The sequence below is a fragment of the Amphimedon queenslandica genome, unplaced genomic scaffold (assembly GCF_000090795.2).
Source record: "Amphimedon queenslandica unplaced genomic scaffold, v1.1 AMPQUscaffold_13495, whole genome shotgun sequence".
In the NCBI taxonomy this organism is placed as follows: Eukaryota; Metazoa; Porifera; class Demospongiae; order Haplosclerida; family Niphatidae; genus Amphimedon; species Amphimedon queenslandica.
The window spans coordinates 422,963-440,614 of record NW_003546269.1 but is presented as its reverse complement, the minus strand read 5'-3'; the positions used below and the strand labels follow the sequence as shown (position 1 = coordinate 440,614).

General features: G+C 37.2%; 4 protein-coding genes across 5 annotated transcripts in view; 1 reads left to right on the top strand and 3 right to left on the bottom strand.

Moving 5' to 3' along the window:
* Positions 1–4,071: 4,071 nt before the first annotated feature.
* On the bottom strand, positions 4,072–6,912 carry LOC105316813 (prolactin regulatory element-binding protein-like). Its single transcript, XM_011412024.2, has 8 exons — positions 6,758–6,912; positions 5,131–5,652; positions 5,003–5,083; positions 4,835–4,947; positions 4,605–4,772; positions 4,491–4,554; positions 4,291–4,441; positions 4,072–4,209 (listed from the first exon to the last, which is right to left on the bottom strand). Exons 1-8 carry the CDS (start codon positions 6,884–6,886, stop codon positions 4,124–4,126), a joined length of 1,314 nt encoding a protein of 437 aa, XP_011410326.1. The 5' UTR covers positions 6,887–6,912; the 3' UTR covers positions 4,072–4,123.
* On the bottom strand, positions 6,902–9,477 carry LOC105316812 (uncharacterized). The gene is made up of 9 exons (XM_011412023.2): positions 8,961–9,477; positions 7,824–7,916; positions 7,706–7,775; positions 7,585–7,654; positions 7,460–7,535; positions 7,312–7,394; positions 7,226–7,262; positions 7,114–7,177; positions 6,902–7,057 (listed from the first exon to the last, which is right to left on the bottom strand). The coding sequence occupies exons 1-9, from the start codon at positions 9,425–9,427 to the stop codon at positions 6,998–7,000; spliced, it is 1,020 nt and encodes a 339-aa protein (XP_011410325.1). The 5' UTR covers positions 9,428–9,477; the 3' UTR covers positions 6,902–6,997.
* A 41-nt stretch (positions 9,478–9,518) lies between these two features.
* LOC100631983 (trifunctional enzyme subunit alpha, mitochondrial-like) overlaps positions 9,519–17,652 on the bottom strand; it is a 16,371-nt gene continuing 8,237 nt past the window's right edge. The window contains exons 15-21 of one of the 2 annotated variants that reach the window (XM_003384288.3): positions 17,317–17,404; positions 17,126–17,247; positions 16,143–16,282; positions 15,961–16,016; positions 15,795–15,903; positions 14,920–15,065; positions 9,519–9,800 (exon numbers count right to left, since the gene is read on the bottom strand). In XM_003384288.3, the coding sequence (XP_003384336.1) occupies positions 9,652–9,800; positions 14,920–15,065; positions 15,795–15,903; positions 15,961–16,016; positions 16,143–16,282; positions 17,126–17,247; positions 17,317–17,404 (810 nt within the window). In that variant the 3' untranslated portion in view covers positions 9,519–9,651. The other variant, XM_019993472.1, reaches the window with a different exon arrangement.
* LOC109580391 (uncharacterized) lies at positions 11,684–14,855 on the top strand. The gene is made up of 2 exons (XM_019993473.1): positions 11,684–12,281; positions 14,148–14,855. Exons 1-2 carry the CDS (start codon positions 11,702–11,704, stop codon positions 14,768–14,770), a joined length of 1,203 nt encoding a protein of 400 aa, XP_019849032.1. The 5' UTR covers positions 11,684–11,701; the 3' UTR covers positions 14,771–14,855.

The window sequence follows — 17,652 nt, the reverse complement described above, 5'->3', positions numbered from 1 at the left end:
ATTAAAAATGCCTTTAGAATTAAAATTTAATTTTTAGTTTTCACTTTCAAATTGTAGTGCATTATAATAGATTGAGAGTCCTCAACGTGCATCTTCAATTTTAATGTACTTGTCAGGGATTAATAGTATGTGGCCGACATTAAGGCAACTATGAAAATTTGTAAAAAAAACAATTATGATTGGAATCAGACTACTTTCCTCATAACACATATATCGAGGTATTATATACTCTTGCATATATGTATCTTTAAAAAAATTATAAAAATAATAATTCTCTTTTTTTTCAGTTTTAGCAAAACTTGGCCCAAAGCCCTGTACTTAGTACAGGGTCTTTGGCCCAATTTTTGAGTAACTTTAAAATTTTCTAAAAAATCCAAATTTTAAACTGCATCACTAAATAGATATGCTAATAATATAGATTTACTCTCTGTTTGGATTTCTCTCATACTGTTATAGATCTACTAACTGAATATATTCATTATCTATCACTGGATGAATATCTCTGTGTTTCCTTATTTAAAAAAATGATGCAAAAATTACTACATATTGTTAATTAAAAAAAAAACATTATACAAGACTACTAACAGTACTACTAATCTAATTTAGAAAATTTTATGAATAGCTATAAAAAATATAATAGACTAAAACTTGTATACTTTTACAATTCTATTGTATTGTCATCATCATCAGACTCTTCTTTTTCAGCTCTTTCCTTTTCTACGACTGCAGCTTCAAATTCTTTGGCAAGCTCGTCTAAAGCAAATATTTGTATCCTTTTGTTTCCAGAATCCACAACTACCAGTTCCTTTTCAAGACGAACGGCGATTCCAGTTGGCTGGTTAAACATTCCTGGCTCATCACCAAATTGACCAAATCTTAAAATATGTTGCCCTTCCTTTGAAAAGACAGAAATGCAATGTTGCTTTTTTTCAGACACTGCAATGTTGTCATTTGGTAAAATTACAACTCGAAATGGGTCAAAAAGGACACCCTTTTTCCTGGCATCAACATCAATATCCCAAAGAGGAGAACCAGTGGTACTTATTTTATTGAGATTTTTGTCTTGTGAAGTTGCAACTACTAGATAGCTGTCCTTGTAAGCAATGCAACAGGGTTTCCCTGTAACATCTAGTTTATTCACAAACTGACCATTTTGTTTGAAGCAGGAGATGAAAGTTTCTCCATGTTTCTTTGTTACTGCATAGATAAGAGTTTCCTCTCCTCTTATTGCTTTAGTACTGGTGATAGACATGCAATAATTATCTTTCAAGAACTGCCTTGGATTTTTTGCTTTATTTGGTTTGGTCTCATCGAATTCCAGCTGGTGTAAACCCTTTTCACTTGCAACTATAATTCTTGAGTTCTTTTGGTCATAGGCAACGGCTTCCAACTGACATCTCATCTCTTTTGCCAATTTGTGTGGTTTTTCATCAGCTGTCATAAGTATTCTTACACAAAAGTTTATTTGATCAGTAAATATCATGCTCCCAAGGGGGCCTGTACAGACATCATTTAAAATCACTGATTCTGATGGATTAGTTGCTGCGAGACCATTCAAAATTATGCTGGCAGGCTTGAGAAGTATCATTTTTGGATCAAAAATTTGATAAGCATGTTCTTCTGGCAATAAATCATAATCTTCTTGCACGCTTTTGTTTGTTCCTACCATTACTGGACGTGGCGGTAGCGGTGGAGGAGATAGTGAGTGAGGAATAATAATATTATCCATGGATGTATATTCGCTATCAGTGGGTGGGTCAGGTGGCATATCATATTCATTGACTTGCTCTCTAGATTTTGAAATTTCTTCAGGATAAGACAACAACGGTGGTGGTGGTTGCAATGGTGGTGCCGGTAGTCGTGGTCGTGCTATCGATGATAAAGATGGTGGTGACAGCTGCAGTCCTGAAATATTTATGTATTTTACCTTATCATCACAAGAATTATCTATTTGCCTTGATGGAGGGTTTGTAACTATTTCACTATAATATAAATCCTCATACTCTTCACTCAAGCCCCAATTAGCTTGCCCTGTTGCTAGCATGCTTTTATCATCATTAATATCTGATGGAGGAGGAGGATTGTATCGGCGAACAGGAGTTGTAACTGAAATTGATTTCCCCCTACTTCCTTTGCGGCTGCCATTACCAACAGGTCTAGCATAATCATACTCCAGCTGCTCAAAACGCTTCAATTGACTATCGTGTGAGCTACGTCGAGAATACGATGTAGCTCCACTTATTGACAAAACCAAAGTTGGTGTAAGCCCTTTAACTATTCCATGAAGGTTTCTTCTTGCATTTGTTCGAATCCAAACTTTTGGTCTTTCTATGTGCACTGTTTTGCTACCTTTTTGGTGAGCGTCTTCAAGCCTTTGCAATTGTATTTCATTTTTTCTATCCAGGATATTGCTATGTCTTACCTCCCAATCATGCATAGCCTTATGAACCTCTTGAAATGATTGATTTATTTTCTCTTCAGTTTTCTGAAGACCTGTACAAAACTTGTTTTTTCTCTCTTGAAAGAGCTTCTGCAAATTACATATTTGAGCTTTAATATGCTCAATTCGTTGGGATAACTTCTCTGCATCCATTTTGCGATTCTGTAAGTGGTCGACGTATTTTGATATCTTGTGTTTAGTTGAATGGCCAGCCTTGAGGCATTGTATGCACAGCAGCTCGTTGCAGGTTTCACAATATTCTTGAATGACTTCGTAATGGCGAGAGCATGCTGGCACTTGACACGGCTGTGTATCAGAGCTCATCCTTAGTAATCCTTACTCCTTATTGTCCACAGAGCAGAGAATAGCTCAGAGTTGTGGTGGACTGGTGTTGGCATGGTGGGAGGAGCACTATGGATATTCATATTGCCATGATAATTATCTCCTGCTGAGGTAACTGGGCTACTCCTGCTAATAATAATAATTATAGCTAAAAAGTGCTTTATCATTAAGCCTAAAAATTTAGAACAATATGCAGTGTGGAGATATGAGTGTTAAAAATTGCAGAGCATAAACCATTCAAAGGTATAAATTTGGGTCATTTTGCATACCCAGTCCCTCCACAAAACTACTGAGAATTTTGGGATGGTTGTGGTTCAACTGTGATAGGTCTTACAACTTGATATGCTTCTTCTTCATCGACTTCAACTCTATCTGTGTCAACTAAAGTTTGAACTGTCATTAGCTTCATAATAGCTTGCAAAGAGTGGATCACATCTGCTGTGACTGCGACTGAATCTCCAGTTTGATCTGAAACAATGTTTTTATATTTTTCAAACTGTTTCAAAGCTTCTGCAAGCAATTTTTCAATACAAATGTATTCATCATTTATTTTATTCATTGTTGGGAAGGCAGTACAATCGCCTTTTGACAATTTGGATGTTGCATCATTAAAAAGAGCCTCTAGGTTAGAGATTCTTTTCAAAAGTTCGTTTAAACGAATTTCAACATCATTGCCTTGTTTTTCTCCTTGCATTTTATAATCTGTTAAGACATCGGATGCTTCTTGTTCTTCATTGTTTAAAACTTCTTTCACGTCAAAGTAATACTCTCTAAACTTTCTTTTCGCTTCGTTGTAGTGCAACGTGATGGAGCTCTTTAAATAATCAACATCTCCATCTGAAGCCTCCACCATTTGTTGAGCTTGCATGGATGAATAATATCCAGTATAATCCTCTCCTGATCCAATGTATTCGCTTTCACGAGAGGGACTGTCAAAAACTACCTTTTCATTGCACCTCACCTTTTGTCTAATTTCTTCAGCCCTTTTGGCATTGCCACATTTTCCAAGGGCATAAGCTACACTTTCCCAGATTGCAGCAGATGTCCACCCCACACAAACATTGTTAAGATAGTGTTCCAAACAATCCGCCAAGGCACCTGCACGATCACAGTTATGGTGAAACAAACGATTGATAACGGCGTTGTCCACCTTTAGGATAAGCAGAAATGGTCTGTACTCGTGAATTGAGTCCCAAATAACTTCAAACAGCTCGTTAGCAGACACTACATCAGCTTCAGCCATTGCATGCAGCGCAGCAAACAGGCAGCCACGCCCTGTGATTCACAAATGATTTTTATTGATCTATCTATGATTATACAAAGAAAAACAATACAAGAGATTTAAAATGTCCAAATAGATTCAGCAAATATTGCCAGCAAAAGTACGACCACTGTCAATAATATCAAGTACTTTGACCACCAATTACCTAAAAATATACAATAATAATGATAAAGTCACTGGTCTAAATAGGAGGATTACTGATAACTAAGTACTACAGTTTTTTTACCTTTCTGCTTTACTTCATTGATGTAGCAGCTTCTATCAACAGAAACACTCAACAACACTAACTCTTTTTCTTTTTCTTCTCCTTTGTCATGTGACATAAAGCACAGGTCAGTTACTGATGATGAATGTACGCTAAGTATCTTCAAAAACGCCTTTAAATATTATAAAAATTAAAAATTTAATCTTAATCTCAATTTTCACTTTCAAATTTGTAGTGTAGACAAAGAGGCCTCCACTTGCATCTCCAATCCCAATGTACTGTTCACTATATTGTTACTATAAATAGCACAGCAGTTCTATTTTTAGAACACTCACTATATAGTCATTGCAGTTAGCATTGTGGTACCAGTACTTGTTGATTTTAGTGTCTTCCATTTTTGTGTGTCCCATTTAGTGAGGTAGCAGTACTGACGTGACCTGTTCTTCCATTTTATCGGAGAGCTGATAGTAAAAAATTCCTGTACATCCTTATAATTAGAAAACCTAATTAAGAACAAACGTAAATTAAATCTATTAATATTAAATATATCCAAAGTCTCACTGACCCACAAGCTCTAAAACGATAGTCCTTTGCAGCTGTAAACTCTGTTACTTCCTCTTTATCATCCAGTCCCTCCCACACCTTAGCAACACCATCACGAGATATGGAAACACTGAGCTTTAGAAGAAGAAAAAGAGAGAGAAATATATATTTTAAAAGATTATTTTCTTACCTCTTTAGATGGATGGACAGCAATATCAGTGATTTCTCCTTTATGTGCTCTACTCGAAACTACAGCCTTCAAATCTGGGAGCTGTTGTAGAGAAATTACTTATCAATAACTCAACTTCTGTTTCTTACTTTCCATATCCTCAAGCAGCCGTCATCTCCGCCAGTCAAAACGTGTGAGCCGTCAAACGAGAACCTGACGACGTTTTGAGACGGGTCCTTGCTGTGTTCATCACTAGTAACAGCAGCTGTCTCATTTAGTTCGAACAAATCGAGCTCACCGTCTTCATCAACTTCATCATCCTCTTTAGACGAATCTCCTTCCTCTTCCTCATTCTCTTTTACATTCTCCTCTTCACTTTCTTTGCTCTCTTTCTCACTTTCTTCGATCTCTTTCTCCTTGTCCGTGTAAGTCAAAGACTCAACTTTAGCTTCTTTCTCTTCTCCTGAGTCTCCGCTTTCTTTCTCTTTGATAGAATAAAGTTTACAGTCTGATTCAACACTGGCAGCAAGTACTGATGCGTCTTTCGGGCTGATTGAGAACTGCATTAGTAGATCAAACCCGGTCTCACGCTGGCAGAGACAATCACTTGAATAGTACGAGCGACTGCTGACCGACTGGTTTCCATTAGTTGTAAGGAGACGATGAAAACTCTAAAAAAATAAAATAACCAGTTTTAAATTGTAACCATTGATAATGTAATGTGTGGCAAGTTTGAACTGATTCTGATCACAATTAATTTTTTTATAAAATTGAGCCAAAGTCCCTGTACTATTATAGTACAGGGTTACGGGCCAAATTTTGTCAAAAATTAAAGGTAGAGAATTCTCTGTTTTTATAACTTTACATGATACATATACATGTTCTTAAGTTGTGTAGAAAGTTTGAACTGATTCCGATCAAAATTGATTTTTTTACAAATTTTTAAAGTTATTCAAAAATCAGGCAAAAGTCCCTGTACTATAGTACAGGGTCACAGGCCAAATTTTGCCAAAAATGACTAGGAGAGAATTCTCCATTTTAATAATGTTATCTGATACATATACATGTTCTTAAGTTGTGTAGAAAGTTTGAACTGATTCCGATCAAAATTGATTTTTTTACGAATTTTTAAAGTTATTCAAAAATCAGGCAAAAGTCCCTGTACTATAGTACAGGGTCACAGGCCAAATTTTGCCAAAAATGACTAGGAGAGAATTCTCCATTTTAATAATGTTATCTGATACATATACATGTACTTATGTTGTGTAGCAAGTTTGAGCTGATTCCAATCAAATTTGGATTTTTTATGAATTTTTAAAGTTACTCAAAAATTGGGTCAAAGTCCCTGTACTATAGTACAGGGTCACAGGCCAAATTTTGCCAAAAATGACTAGGAGAGAATTCTCCATTTTAATAATGTTATCTAATACATATACATGTACTTATATTGTGTAGCAAGTTTGAGCTGATTCTGATCAAATTTAGATTTTTAAAGAATTTTTAAAGTTACTCAAAAATCGGGCCAAAAGTCCCTGTACTATAGTACGGGTCTTCAGCCAAATAATGTTGTACATGTGAATGCATCGCTATTCAATCAATAAACCAAATCGACATGAAGGACTTTTGTCATTAAAATGTACATTTATCATTTATTTATTTATATTAGGTTTGATCAGTAATGTCATTATTAATCCTCTTTCTGCCATCTCTCATTCATTTTCCTGGGGTCCATTGTCTATGATCTTTAGCTGTCATTAGTTTTAAGTTTTTCCTCACCACTTTGTTCTTAATCCCAGTCTTTGCTTTGCCACCGCCTCCGGACACAATGAAAATGTCGTCCTTCCAATGCTTAATGCAATAGAGAGGATGGTCTGCTCCAAAGAGAAACCCATTGTTGTCTGCCATGTTTGATAGTGGGTGTAAGGGTTAAAAATTATAGATGTTAAAAAAACAATGAATGTTCATGCAAAGAAATGTGATGTGCAATAGTATCTGTATTATTTTTACATCTGTGAATCATGGATCTGTTCTATATGTCTGCACTTTAGCCATAAATGATCTATTTTCATTTGGAAACTGCAAATATAAAAGTACAGACATAAAAACCACACTATGCATTCAGTGCTGCATACTTTGCTAAGAGATAGTTTGATGACATCTTTAGATACTAGGACTATAAGTGATGGTTCTATTACACTGTGGAATATTACAAACATCATCATATTTGGTACTATGTTATCTTACTTTACTGTTTGTTGTCTGGACTGTCTCTTAAATGTATCTATTGCAGGATACTACTTTCTACAGTATTTTATTATTTAAAATAATACCTTTTATACCAAATGCTTGCGCTTTTTTGGTGCTCTTTACTTCAATTTCTTCCTTATCATTATTATTCCCCACAATCTCTAGTCTACATTGATATTCCAAGACAGTTTCAGTTTTAACCTGCAGTAATGCTGCTGCTGATAAACTTACTTTCCTTTCACTAGAACAAAGACATCATTTGATGGCTCTCCTTCCTGAAAAACTGTAGACTTTGAACTGTAAGCAGCTAAATTATGAAGTAATGCATGCAGAGACAACTACTATCCATTTATTACTTATCTGACATAGTCTTGAAATATACTCTAATGCTTCATGTGACCAAGTGGAAAATAAATCAGAGCTACTCTGCAATAATATATAACATGGTAATTATTTTACTTTGGAGCTGACTATTACTTTAAGTGATAGCATGATTACAGACAGTGCTATTACTTGTCTGTCAAAATAGTTTGATATTAAATAAGATCTAAATATACATATTAGATCTATGTTGTGAGCAACAGGTTTTGCATACCTCTCGATGCACCAATCTTTAATATTCTTCTCATTTACTCTCCCTCTTGTTTTATTTCTGATAGCTTCCATTGGTAGGCAAATGAGACAACTCCTATAGTATCATATAACACAGTGACAGTTATTCACTAACATAAGAACATGTATAAGGGAAAACAGTTATTTAAAAGGCAAATTTTCTCCTTTCAATTTTGGCAAAATTAGTTCCATTGTCACAAAATCTGTGACAAGCAAAAACCCATTAGTTACATTGTCACGAAATCCGTGACAAGCAAAAACCCATTAGTTCTATTGTCACGAAATCCGTGACAAGCAAAAACCCATTAGTTCTATTGTCAGGAAATCCGTGACAAACAAAAACCCATTAGTTCCATTGTCACAAAATTCGTGACAAGCAAAAAAACCCATTAGTTCCATTTTCACAAAATCCGTGACAAGCAAAAACCCATTAGTTCCATTGTCACAAAATTCGTGACAAGCAAAAAAACCCATTAGTTCCATTTTCACAAAATCCGTGACAAGCAAAAACCCATTAGTTCCATTGTCACAAAATCCGTGACAAACAAAAACCCATTAGTTCCATTGTCACAAAATCCGTGACAAACAAAAACCCATTAGTTCTATTGTCATGAAATCCGTGACAAGCAAAAACCCATTAGTTCCATTGTCACGAAATCTGTGACAAGCAAAAACCCATTAGTTCCATTGTCACGAAATCTGTGACAAACAAAAACCCATTAGTTCCATTGTCACGAAATCTATGACAAGCAAAAACCCATTAGCTCCATTGTCACAAAGTTTGGGCCAAAGTTTTAAAAAATTGTAAAAAAATTCAATTTTAATCGGAATCAACTCAAACTTTCTACACAACATAAAAACATGTATATGCATGAGAAAACATTATAAAAATTAAGAATTTTTTACTTTTTATTTTTGACAAAATTTTGCCAAAATCCCTGTACTTATAGTAAAGGGACTTTGGCCTGATTTCGGAGCAACTTTAAAAATTTGTAAAAAATCCAATTTTAATCGGAATCAACTCAAACTTTCTACACAACATATAAACATGTATATACATAAAACGTTATTAAAATGGAGAGCATATGTGCAGTGTACATGTAATTGTATTGTATTTTACTTTTCATTTGCAATGATGTCAGCTTCTGCAGCGCAGCTGGTCAGCGTCTCCACTTCACCAAACATGTCACCAGGTCTCAAGTTGTACAGTGTCTTCTTTCCTGAGGGATCCAACTGAGAGAGACAGCCTTCAATGACTATGCACACTCCTCTCACAGTCTCCCCTTTCTTCACAATGGCCTCATTTGAATTAAGGTTTCTAGTCACTGCTGAGCTAAGCAGCGTTGCTGTATTGAACGGGAGTCTAAAGAAGCTTGATATCTCTTCTATGGCGGCTGAGATCAAGTCATGGTGCTTTTGTGGTGGGGCTAGACCGGGAGCAGACCTACTCTCTCCTCCTCTCTCTTCCTCCCTTTGATTCATAGCCCCTTCTTCTTGTTCTAGCTCTGGAAGAGTATTTGTATTTGAAGGGCCAGCACTATTTATCCGTGCTGAAGCACCTCTGCTTCCGCTCACTCCATTCCCCATTATAATTCAAAGAGGTGGCAAGAAGATGAGGCGAGATAATCAAATTGCCACCCAACTTTCCCACCTATTTTTTGCAGTTTGCTTACAAGAATTAATTTTTATTTTTATCAAGTTAAATGTCACACTGATTGATGAAATGAATCACAAAATAATTGTTACTATTATACTCTTAATAATTTATGCTATTATTATTTTAATGACAGTTAATAGTTCCACACAATGCTTTATTTGGGATAAAACTTTTTGCTAGGATCTTTAGCATAGTCAACCAGAAGTGGGGCAGGCTCAAAGTGCTCCCCGTACACTTCCCTGAACTGGTTTATCTTGTCAAGCAGGTTCTGAGCACCAAATGAGTCGGTAAACCTAAAAGGACCTGCCAATAAAAAAAAGAAATTCATCAATGATCATATTATATAAGTTTTAAAAGGTAATACGAACAGTTATTCTACCATCATAATATTAAATTATGAATGTCTCTGTGTACTGTTTAAAGAAGACGCCAGCAAGGGCAGTGCCAAGGATATTTGTGTCAATCTTGCAATAAATAAGTCATTGCTACAACAGTGAGTCAGTGGTAGTAATAGCATTGGCACCAATGAACAAGGTCCTGCAAAGCAGGCAGTATAATGTAAGGACTAGGAGACAATCAACAAAAGAAGCATAAGTAGCAGCGCACTCAGCAAACAATGCAAATTATAAAAGGTTGAGCTAAGGAAAGTGCAGAATAGCAGTTAAGATTACTGAAAATATAGGATATAGTGTGATAATAGCTGAATTAGAGGATCAAGATGGGAGCAGCAGCATCAGCAATGCTAGAACTATCGGACGATTTAAAAAACAGGACCCTACAAGATGAACTGAGAGAGTTTACAATAGAGAACCAAGGCATGATGGAGACTAATCAAAAGATACCTCATCTGTTGTTTCTTGGCAAAGGAGGGAGTGGTAAAACAGCACTTGGTAACGTCCTTACGACAGGGAGATCTACAGGAACTCCTGGACCAATCATTGGTACAAGCCAATACATAGAGAGTGAAACAATCACTCAAGGAAATATGACATACACTAAACATGATACTAGGGGAGTTGGGGCTTGGGATACTAATATGGAAGAGATACAGGGAGCAATACAAAGTGTCTACCAAGAGCATCAAGAAGAGTGCATTGTGATCATATGCATTAGATTCAATGACAGGATACAAGATAACAGTAACAAGCAATCCTTTGACTTGTGTCACAGCCTGGGCCCAGGAGTATGGAATAATGTCCTCATTGCGGTCACTCACTCTGAAGTGCCTTTTGAGTCCAGTGACTACAGTCAGCTTGAAGAGCTCAAGACAATGTGGAGGGAAGAAGTACAAGCGACAGTGAAGAGATATGGAAGTACCGAAGTACCGGTTTGCTTCACAAGTCACACAGAAGCTGAGCGGCCTATTGTGTACAACTGGTTGAAACAGCTGCTCAAGACGATATTCGAGAGGGCCTGCATCTCTGAGAGCTATTTTAGATTCCTATTTCAAAGCCTAAGGAGCACATTACAAAGCGTCATTGAGAGTGGGACCTCCCAGTTAGAGAGATCACATGAGTCCCTCTGTGCAACTATAACAAACTGTCCTATCGTGACTCATTCCTTAGGACAAGATAAGCTACTAACACGAGGAGCTGCTGCAGGTGCTACCGTCGGAGCAGTGCTAGGGGCTGGAGCCGGAGTAGCAGCTGCTGTTGGAACTGGTCTAGCAGTCACTGCTGGGACTGTCGCTGGATTGGCTGCATTCGGTGCTATTACCATAGCAACGGGTGGAGGAGGGGCATTAATTGGAGCAGGATTAGGTGCTGGGATTGCCATAGCAACGTTGTTGGTGTGGCTGTGGCTCAAAAGACGAAGAGAAAGACATAACTAATTCAAAAAGCTAAACTATACAGCCTGTGTGCATGTATCAACTAATTAGTGATAGTTTTCAATGCTTTTAGCTTACACAGCTATAAAGAGCCTAATAAGGCTACATTTACACAGGAACAAAAACAATGCAATCAATATAGTTCTAGAAACCAGGAGTGAAACAAAGGGGAAAGGGAAATTCAAGGGGGAACTACCCAGGTGACAAACAATGCCTACTAAGCCATGCTAAACCAACTGACAGTTATGAAATTCAATTATAGTACTACAAATTATCTCACAAATTACATGTACAATAATAAAAAACTTGAGTGTTATACTAACAGAACACAACACGTCACAGCTGAGAATAGACTTGCATATAAAAGAGGGATCAAATGCAAAGTCTCAAGTATACTACAGTAGCAATGGGAAATCATCAAAGTAGCATAATACAAGATATAACTGAGAGTATAAGATCTGGTAGGCATGAGGATGACCTAGAAGAGTTCCAAAGACATGCAAGCATCGAGGAAAGGACTCCACACTTGCTGTTCCTGGGAAGAGGAGGTAGTGGAAAGTCATCACTTGGGAATTTGCTGATCAATGGAACCTCCACAGGTGACTCAGGCCCAAACATTGGAACAACAAAATACGTCGAGACTACAGAAGTAAAAAAGGAAGGTGCTAAATACACGTACATCGTCCATGATACTCGAGGGTTAGGAGACAGCAACACAAAGGTAGAAGAAATGGAAACTGAGCTCCAAAGAGTTTATCAAGACAATAAGGAGGACTGTGTCGTGATAATATGCGTTAGACTTAACGACAGGATCACTGATAGGGGGATAAAGCAGTGCTTTGAAGTCTGCAATAGTCTTGATCCTAACGTATGGGACAACGTGATAGTCGCAATCACACACTCGGAAGTACCACTGGAGATGAGGAACAAAGCTAATAGGTCTGAAATGCTTGAAGATCTAAAAGGAGAATGGAGAGCAAAAGTACAGGAAGCTATTAAAGGACTAGAAAAAGAAAAAGAAGTAGAAAGAGAAGTACCAGAAGTACCAGTTTGCTTCACAAGTCATACTGAAGCCAAACGCCTCATTGAGCGAAACTGGATACAAAAGCTTTTAGAAGCAATCGTTGAGAGAGCTGGCCAATCAGAAAGCTTCTTTAACTTTCTCTATGAAACTCTTCGGGTTGCATATGAAATGACCAAAAGCCTTGAAATATCACAGAGCCATGAAATGACCCAGAGCCATGAATCAATGGGAGCACCACTGTGCAACATAGGAGATAAAGTAGAGTCCACAACAGAAATGACAGTAGCTAACCCAGCCTATGCAACGATGGCCATAATAGGAGGAGTATTAGGAACTGGAGCAGGAGTAGCAGCTACTTTAGGAACTGGCATAGCTGGTACTAGTGCAGGTCTTGCAGCTGGAGCAGCAGGAGGATTAACGGCAGGAGCCATTGCTGGACTAGCAGCATTTGGTGCTGTTACCATAGCTACCAGTGGAGTAGGGGCATTAATTGGAGCAGGAGTGGGTATCGGCGTTGCTATAGCAGTAGTGATGGTGTGGCTTTGGGTCAAGAGAAGAAGAGCAGAAACAAACCAATAACTAGACATACATGTACATGTAATGCTTCATGATAATACATTAGTCATTAGAAATTTATAATTTGTGTGTTTCGCTAGTGTTCTATCTTTAAGTAAAGGTTTGATTTTGAGTTTTATATAATATTTTTCTTCGTACCTCCTCTGAATGGCAGGAATCCTAACCTAAAGATAGCTCCCATGTCTCTGTTAAGAAGATCACTGAGTACATGTCTGTTACATGTAAATTCATTATTACTTAACATTTTAAAATAGCTGTAAACTTCAAACAGTCAATAAAATAAATGCAATAATACTCAAATGAAGTCAATGATATATGTTGCAACATTATGCTGCTATAAATTACAGAGAAGAGTGCATTACACAGCTATAGTACATGTATACTTAAGTGTCAGATAATGTAGCAAAAGGGGAATTCCCATGGGGAATTACCTAGCATAATAAGCACAACGCCTAGTAAGCAAGCTAATCCAATTATTTATTATTTTTCAAGATTAATATTACAGTGCAAATTACATGTGTAACATAGAGATATTATGCATGTGTAGTAGGCTAGTAGCTGAGTAAGAAAAACATGTTATTATATCAGCAAATAGTTAAAATAACAGCAGATTGTATATAAATGAGATGCAAAACAGTAAATGCATAATACTGATAAACGATGGCAACTGCAGCAGATGATCCAAATGGTATAATAGAGTGCATCACTGAAAAGTTAAATTCTGGCGAGTACCAGAAAGGATTGGAGGAGTTTGAGAGAGATGGGAACAAAGATATCAACAAGGACAGGACTCCACACTTGCTGTTTCTTGGAAGAGGAGGCAGTGGAAAGTCAGCACTCGGGAATGTGCTGATCAATGGAACCTCCAAAGGCGACTCAGGCCCAAACATTGGAACAGCAGAATACGTCAAAACAACAGAAGTAAGGAAGGAAGGTGCTAGATACATCATCCACGATACTCGAGGGATAGGAGACAGTACTACGAACGTACAAGAATTGGAAGCTGAGCTCAAAGGAGTTTATAGAGACAACAAGGAGGACTGTGTCGTGATAGTTTGTATTAGTCAAAAAGACAGGATCACTGATAGGGGGATAAAGCAGTGTTTTGAGGTCTGCAATAGTCTTGATCCTAACGTATGGGACAACGTGATAGTCGCAATCACACACTCGGAAGTACCACTGGAGATGAGGAATGAAGTTAACGTGTCTGAAATGCTTGAAGATCTAAAGACAGAATGGAGGGCAAAAGTGCAAGAAACTATTGAAGGATTAGAAGTAGAAAAAGAAGTACCAGTCTGCTTTACAAGTCACACTGAAGCCGATCGACCAATTGAAGACAACTGGTTACAAAAGCTAATAAAAGCGATCATCGAAAGAGCTGGGCAGTCAGAAGGCTGCTTTAGACTTCTCTTTAAAATCCTCCAAGAGAAATTAGATTTAACTCGCAGTCACGAGTCAATGGGAGCATCCTTACGTAATACAGATGAGTGGGACGATCTAACACAATCCACAGCAGATTTGGGAATAGAGATGAACATGACAGCAACAAAGCAAGTCAGTGCAGGGATAATGATAACAGTAATAGGAGGAGTACTAGGAGGAGGAGCTGGAGTAGCAAGTGCTTTAGCTACCGGTATAGCTGCTACTAGTGCAGGTCTTGCGACTGGAATAACAGCAGGAGGATTAACAGCAGGAGCCATTGCTGGAGTAGCAGCATTTGGTGCTGTTACCGTAGCTACGAGTGGGGTAGGGGCATTAATTGGAGCAGGAGTGGGTATCGGCGTTGCAATAGCAGTAGTGATGGTATGGCTTTGGATCAAGAGAAGAAGAGCAGAAACAAACTAATAACTACATGCATACATGTACACATAATGATTCCATGATAATATATCATTCATTACAATTTATAAGTTGTGTCTTTCGTTATTGTGCTAATTTTTTATTTTTTATTTTTAATATAATATTTTATATTTTTAATAATATTTTTTCCTCACCTCCTCTGAATGGCGGGAATCCTAACCCAAAGACAGCTCCAATGTCCCCATCAACCGGATCACTGAGTATCCCTTCCTGGAGGCAGTATATAGCCTCATTGACAAACCTTGAGATCAGTCTCAATTGAACCTCCTCCACCTCATGACTGAGAGAGAACTCTTCATTTTAATCTTAATTTAATTTTTTAATTTAATCTAATTTTTAATCTTTCTTGTTACATTTCTGATGCATAAAAATCTACAGTAGTTATTCTTGCAAGTCTTATTCCGTTTAATTTTTTGTACACACATGTAGTCAGTAATGAAAACATGCTGCATCAATTCAAGGTACATGCTGTATATGTAATAGATCAGTCTCAATTGAACCTCCTCTACATCATGACTGAGAGAGAACTCTTCATTTTAATCTTAATTTAATTTTTTCATTTAATTTAATTTTTAATCTTTCTTGTTACATTTCTGATGCATAGAAATCCACAGTAGTTATTCTTGCAAGTCTTATTCCGTTGAATTTTTTGTACATACAGTACATGTACATGTAGTCAGTAATGAAAACATGCTACATTGATTCAAGGTACATGCTGTATATGCAGGGTTCTATCCAGTAAGGGGGGGGGGGTGGGGGGTGGGGGGAAGCTTCTCCCCCAAACTCTTCATCTTCCCCCCCAAAACTTCAAGCTTCCCCCTGTGTACTTCTGTAACTGCATGCACGTACTGTACATGTACATACATGTATGTACACAGCCTTCCCTACCCCCCCAGTCAACTGCTCTGGGCTTCCTCCCCAAACAAAAATTCCTAGATAGAACCCTGATATGCAATAGTTGCATACTGTATACATGTACATGTATATGCATGTACACATGTACATGTACCTGCCAGCCAATGATATTTGATATTTCTGTAGTAATTCCTCGGCTTCAGTATTGACACTTCTGTTCTTTTTATCAGTGTAAACGTAGCAACCTTTACCGGACTTACGACCTACGTGTTACATGTACATGTATTTTATGCAATTAAAAAAATATTGATTTTTGATACCTAAAAATCCACGACCGACTAAATCTTCAAGCACTCCTATATCAGAGCCTCCAAACCTAAAAATAAATTAATAAATAAAATATAAATAAATAAAATTAATAAAATAAATAAATAAAAAGATAAATAAATAAATAAAATAAAATAAATAAAATAAATGCGAAAATAATTGCACCATACCATACCTGGTACCAAATTTTGAGCTGAGGTCCTTAGCAACGTGCATAGCAACGTCCAGCCCCACTTCGTCTGCTAGTGTAGCAAGACCAACGGGAAAACCATAATCTTTTGAATATTTATCCAAATTAGCCGGGCCAAGACCTTCCTGGAATAAGAGAAAGAACAACAATTCATAAAATAAATACATGTACATAGACATGTACAGTACATGTACATAGTACATGTACATGTACAAGTATATGTATCTTGTGTCTTATTTCTCTTCTTCTTTAGCTAATTTTCAAAAAGCAAGTACCCTTTTTTCAAGACCCAAAAACTTTTAAAACGAAATCGTTTCAATCAGCATCAGAAAATGTAGCGAAAATTGGTGGAGATTTCAGAGCCAATTTTTATAACAATAAAACTACAGACATGCAAAGGTATAGAAAAACCATGCTTTTGCTTTTTTTAGAAGCTTGGCCATTTTTTAAAATGGTCGTAACTTGAAAAATTTAAGTTGGAATCAGCTCAAACTTTCTACACAGCATAAGGACATCAATATGTATCAGAAAATTTAATAAAAATTGGGGGTAATTTTTTAGCCATTTTTTGAAAAAAACCATGGGCTATAGTACAGGGATTTTTTCAGATTTTGGCCCATTTTTAAAATGGCCGTAACTCGAAAAATTGAAGTCGGAATCAGCTCAAACTTGCTACACAGCATAAGTACATCAATATGTATCAGAAAATGTAATAAAAATTGGGGGTGATTTCGGAGCCATTTTTTTGGAAAAAACTATGGGCTATAGTACAGGGATTTTTTCAGATTTTGGTTCATTTTTTTAAATGGCTGTAACTCAAAAAATTGAAGTCGGAATAAGCTCAAACTTTCTACACAGCATAAGTACATCAATATGTATCAGAAAATGTAATAAAAATGGCAGCATATTTAGAGAAAAGTCCCAAGGAGTAATAGCTATCAACTCTTGCCTCTCCATTAAAGACTTACCTGTAATAGTCTAATGGCCTCAGCTAGCATAGGAGCAAGACATCTTGTGGTGTAAAATCCAGGACCATCTTTTACAACAATGACAGTTTTACCTTGTTTTAAACCAACATCAACAGCAATAGCTAGAGAAAAGAGAGAGAGAGAGATGAAATGAGTGTGAATGTGCAAATTAATGAAAATTTAATTGTTACCGGAAGCTTCTTTGGTTGTCTTGTCTGTTGTAATAATCTCAAGAAGTGGCATCTTATCAACAGGAGAGAAATAATGCATACCAACAACCTAGAGGGAGAGAGGGAGAGAGAGAGAGGGAGAGAGGGAGGGAGGGAGGGAGGGAGAGGGAGAGGGAGAAAGGGAGGGAAAGGGAGAGGGAGGGAGGGAGAGAGAGAGGGAGGGAGGGAGGGAGGGAGGGAGAGAGAGAGAGAGAGAGAGAGAGAGAGAGAGAGAGAGAGAGAGAGAGAGAGAGAGAGAGAGAGAGAGAGAGAGAGAGAGAGAGAGAGAGAGAGAGAGAGAGAGAGAGAGAAACAAAT

What these genes read in the sequence shown, in the direction of transcription:
- LOC105316813 (XM_011412024.2), bottom strand. Translation starts at nt 6,886, where the DNA reads ATGGCAGACAACAATGGGTTTCTCTTTGGAGCAGACCATCCTCTCTAT. An exon ending in CTGGGATTAAGAACAAAGTG is followed by an intron (nt 5,653 to 6,757) that starts GTGAGGAAAAAC and finishes TTATTTTTTTAG; the next exon opens with AGTTTTCATCGTCTCCTTAC. An exon ending in CAATGAAGTAAAGCAGAAAG is followed by an intron (nt 4,210 to 4,290) that starts GTAAAAAAACTG and finishes GTATATTTTTAG; the next exon opens with GTAATTGGTGGTCAAAGTAC.
- LOC105316812 (XM_011412023.2), bottom strand. Translation starts at nt 9,427, where the DNA reads ATGGGGAATGGAGTGAGCGGAAGCAGAGGTGCTTCAGCACGGATAAAT. An exon ending in AAAGATTGGTGCATCGAGAG is followed by an intron (nt 7,776 to 7,823) that starts GTATGCAAAACC and finishes ATGTATATTTAG; the next exon opens with ATCTTATTTAATATCAAACT. An exon ending in TTCAAGACTATGTCAGATAA is followed by an intron (nt 7,536 to 7,584) that starts GTAATAAATGGA and finishes TTCATAATTTAG; the next exon opens with CTGCTTACAGTTCAAAGTCT.
- LOC109580391 (XM_019993473.1), top strand. Translation starts at nt 11,702, where the DNA reads ATGCAAAGTCTCAAGTATACTACAGTAGCAATGGGAAATCATCAAAGT. An exon ending in TAGGTCTGAAATGCTTGAAG is followed by an intron (nt 12,282 to 14,147) that starts ATCTAAAAGGAG and finishes AAATGCTTGAAG; the next exon opens with ATCTAAAGACAGAATGGAGG.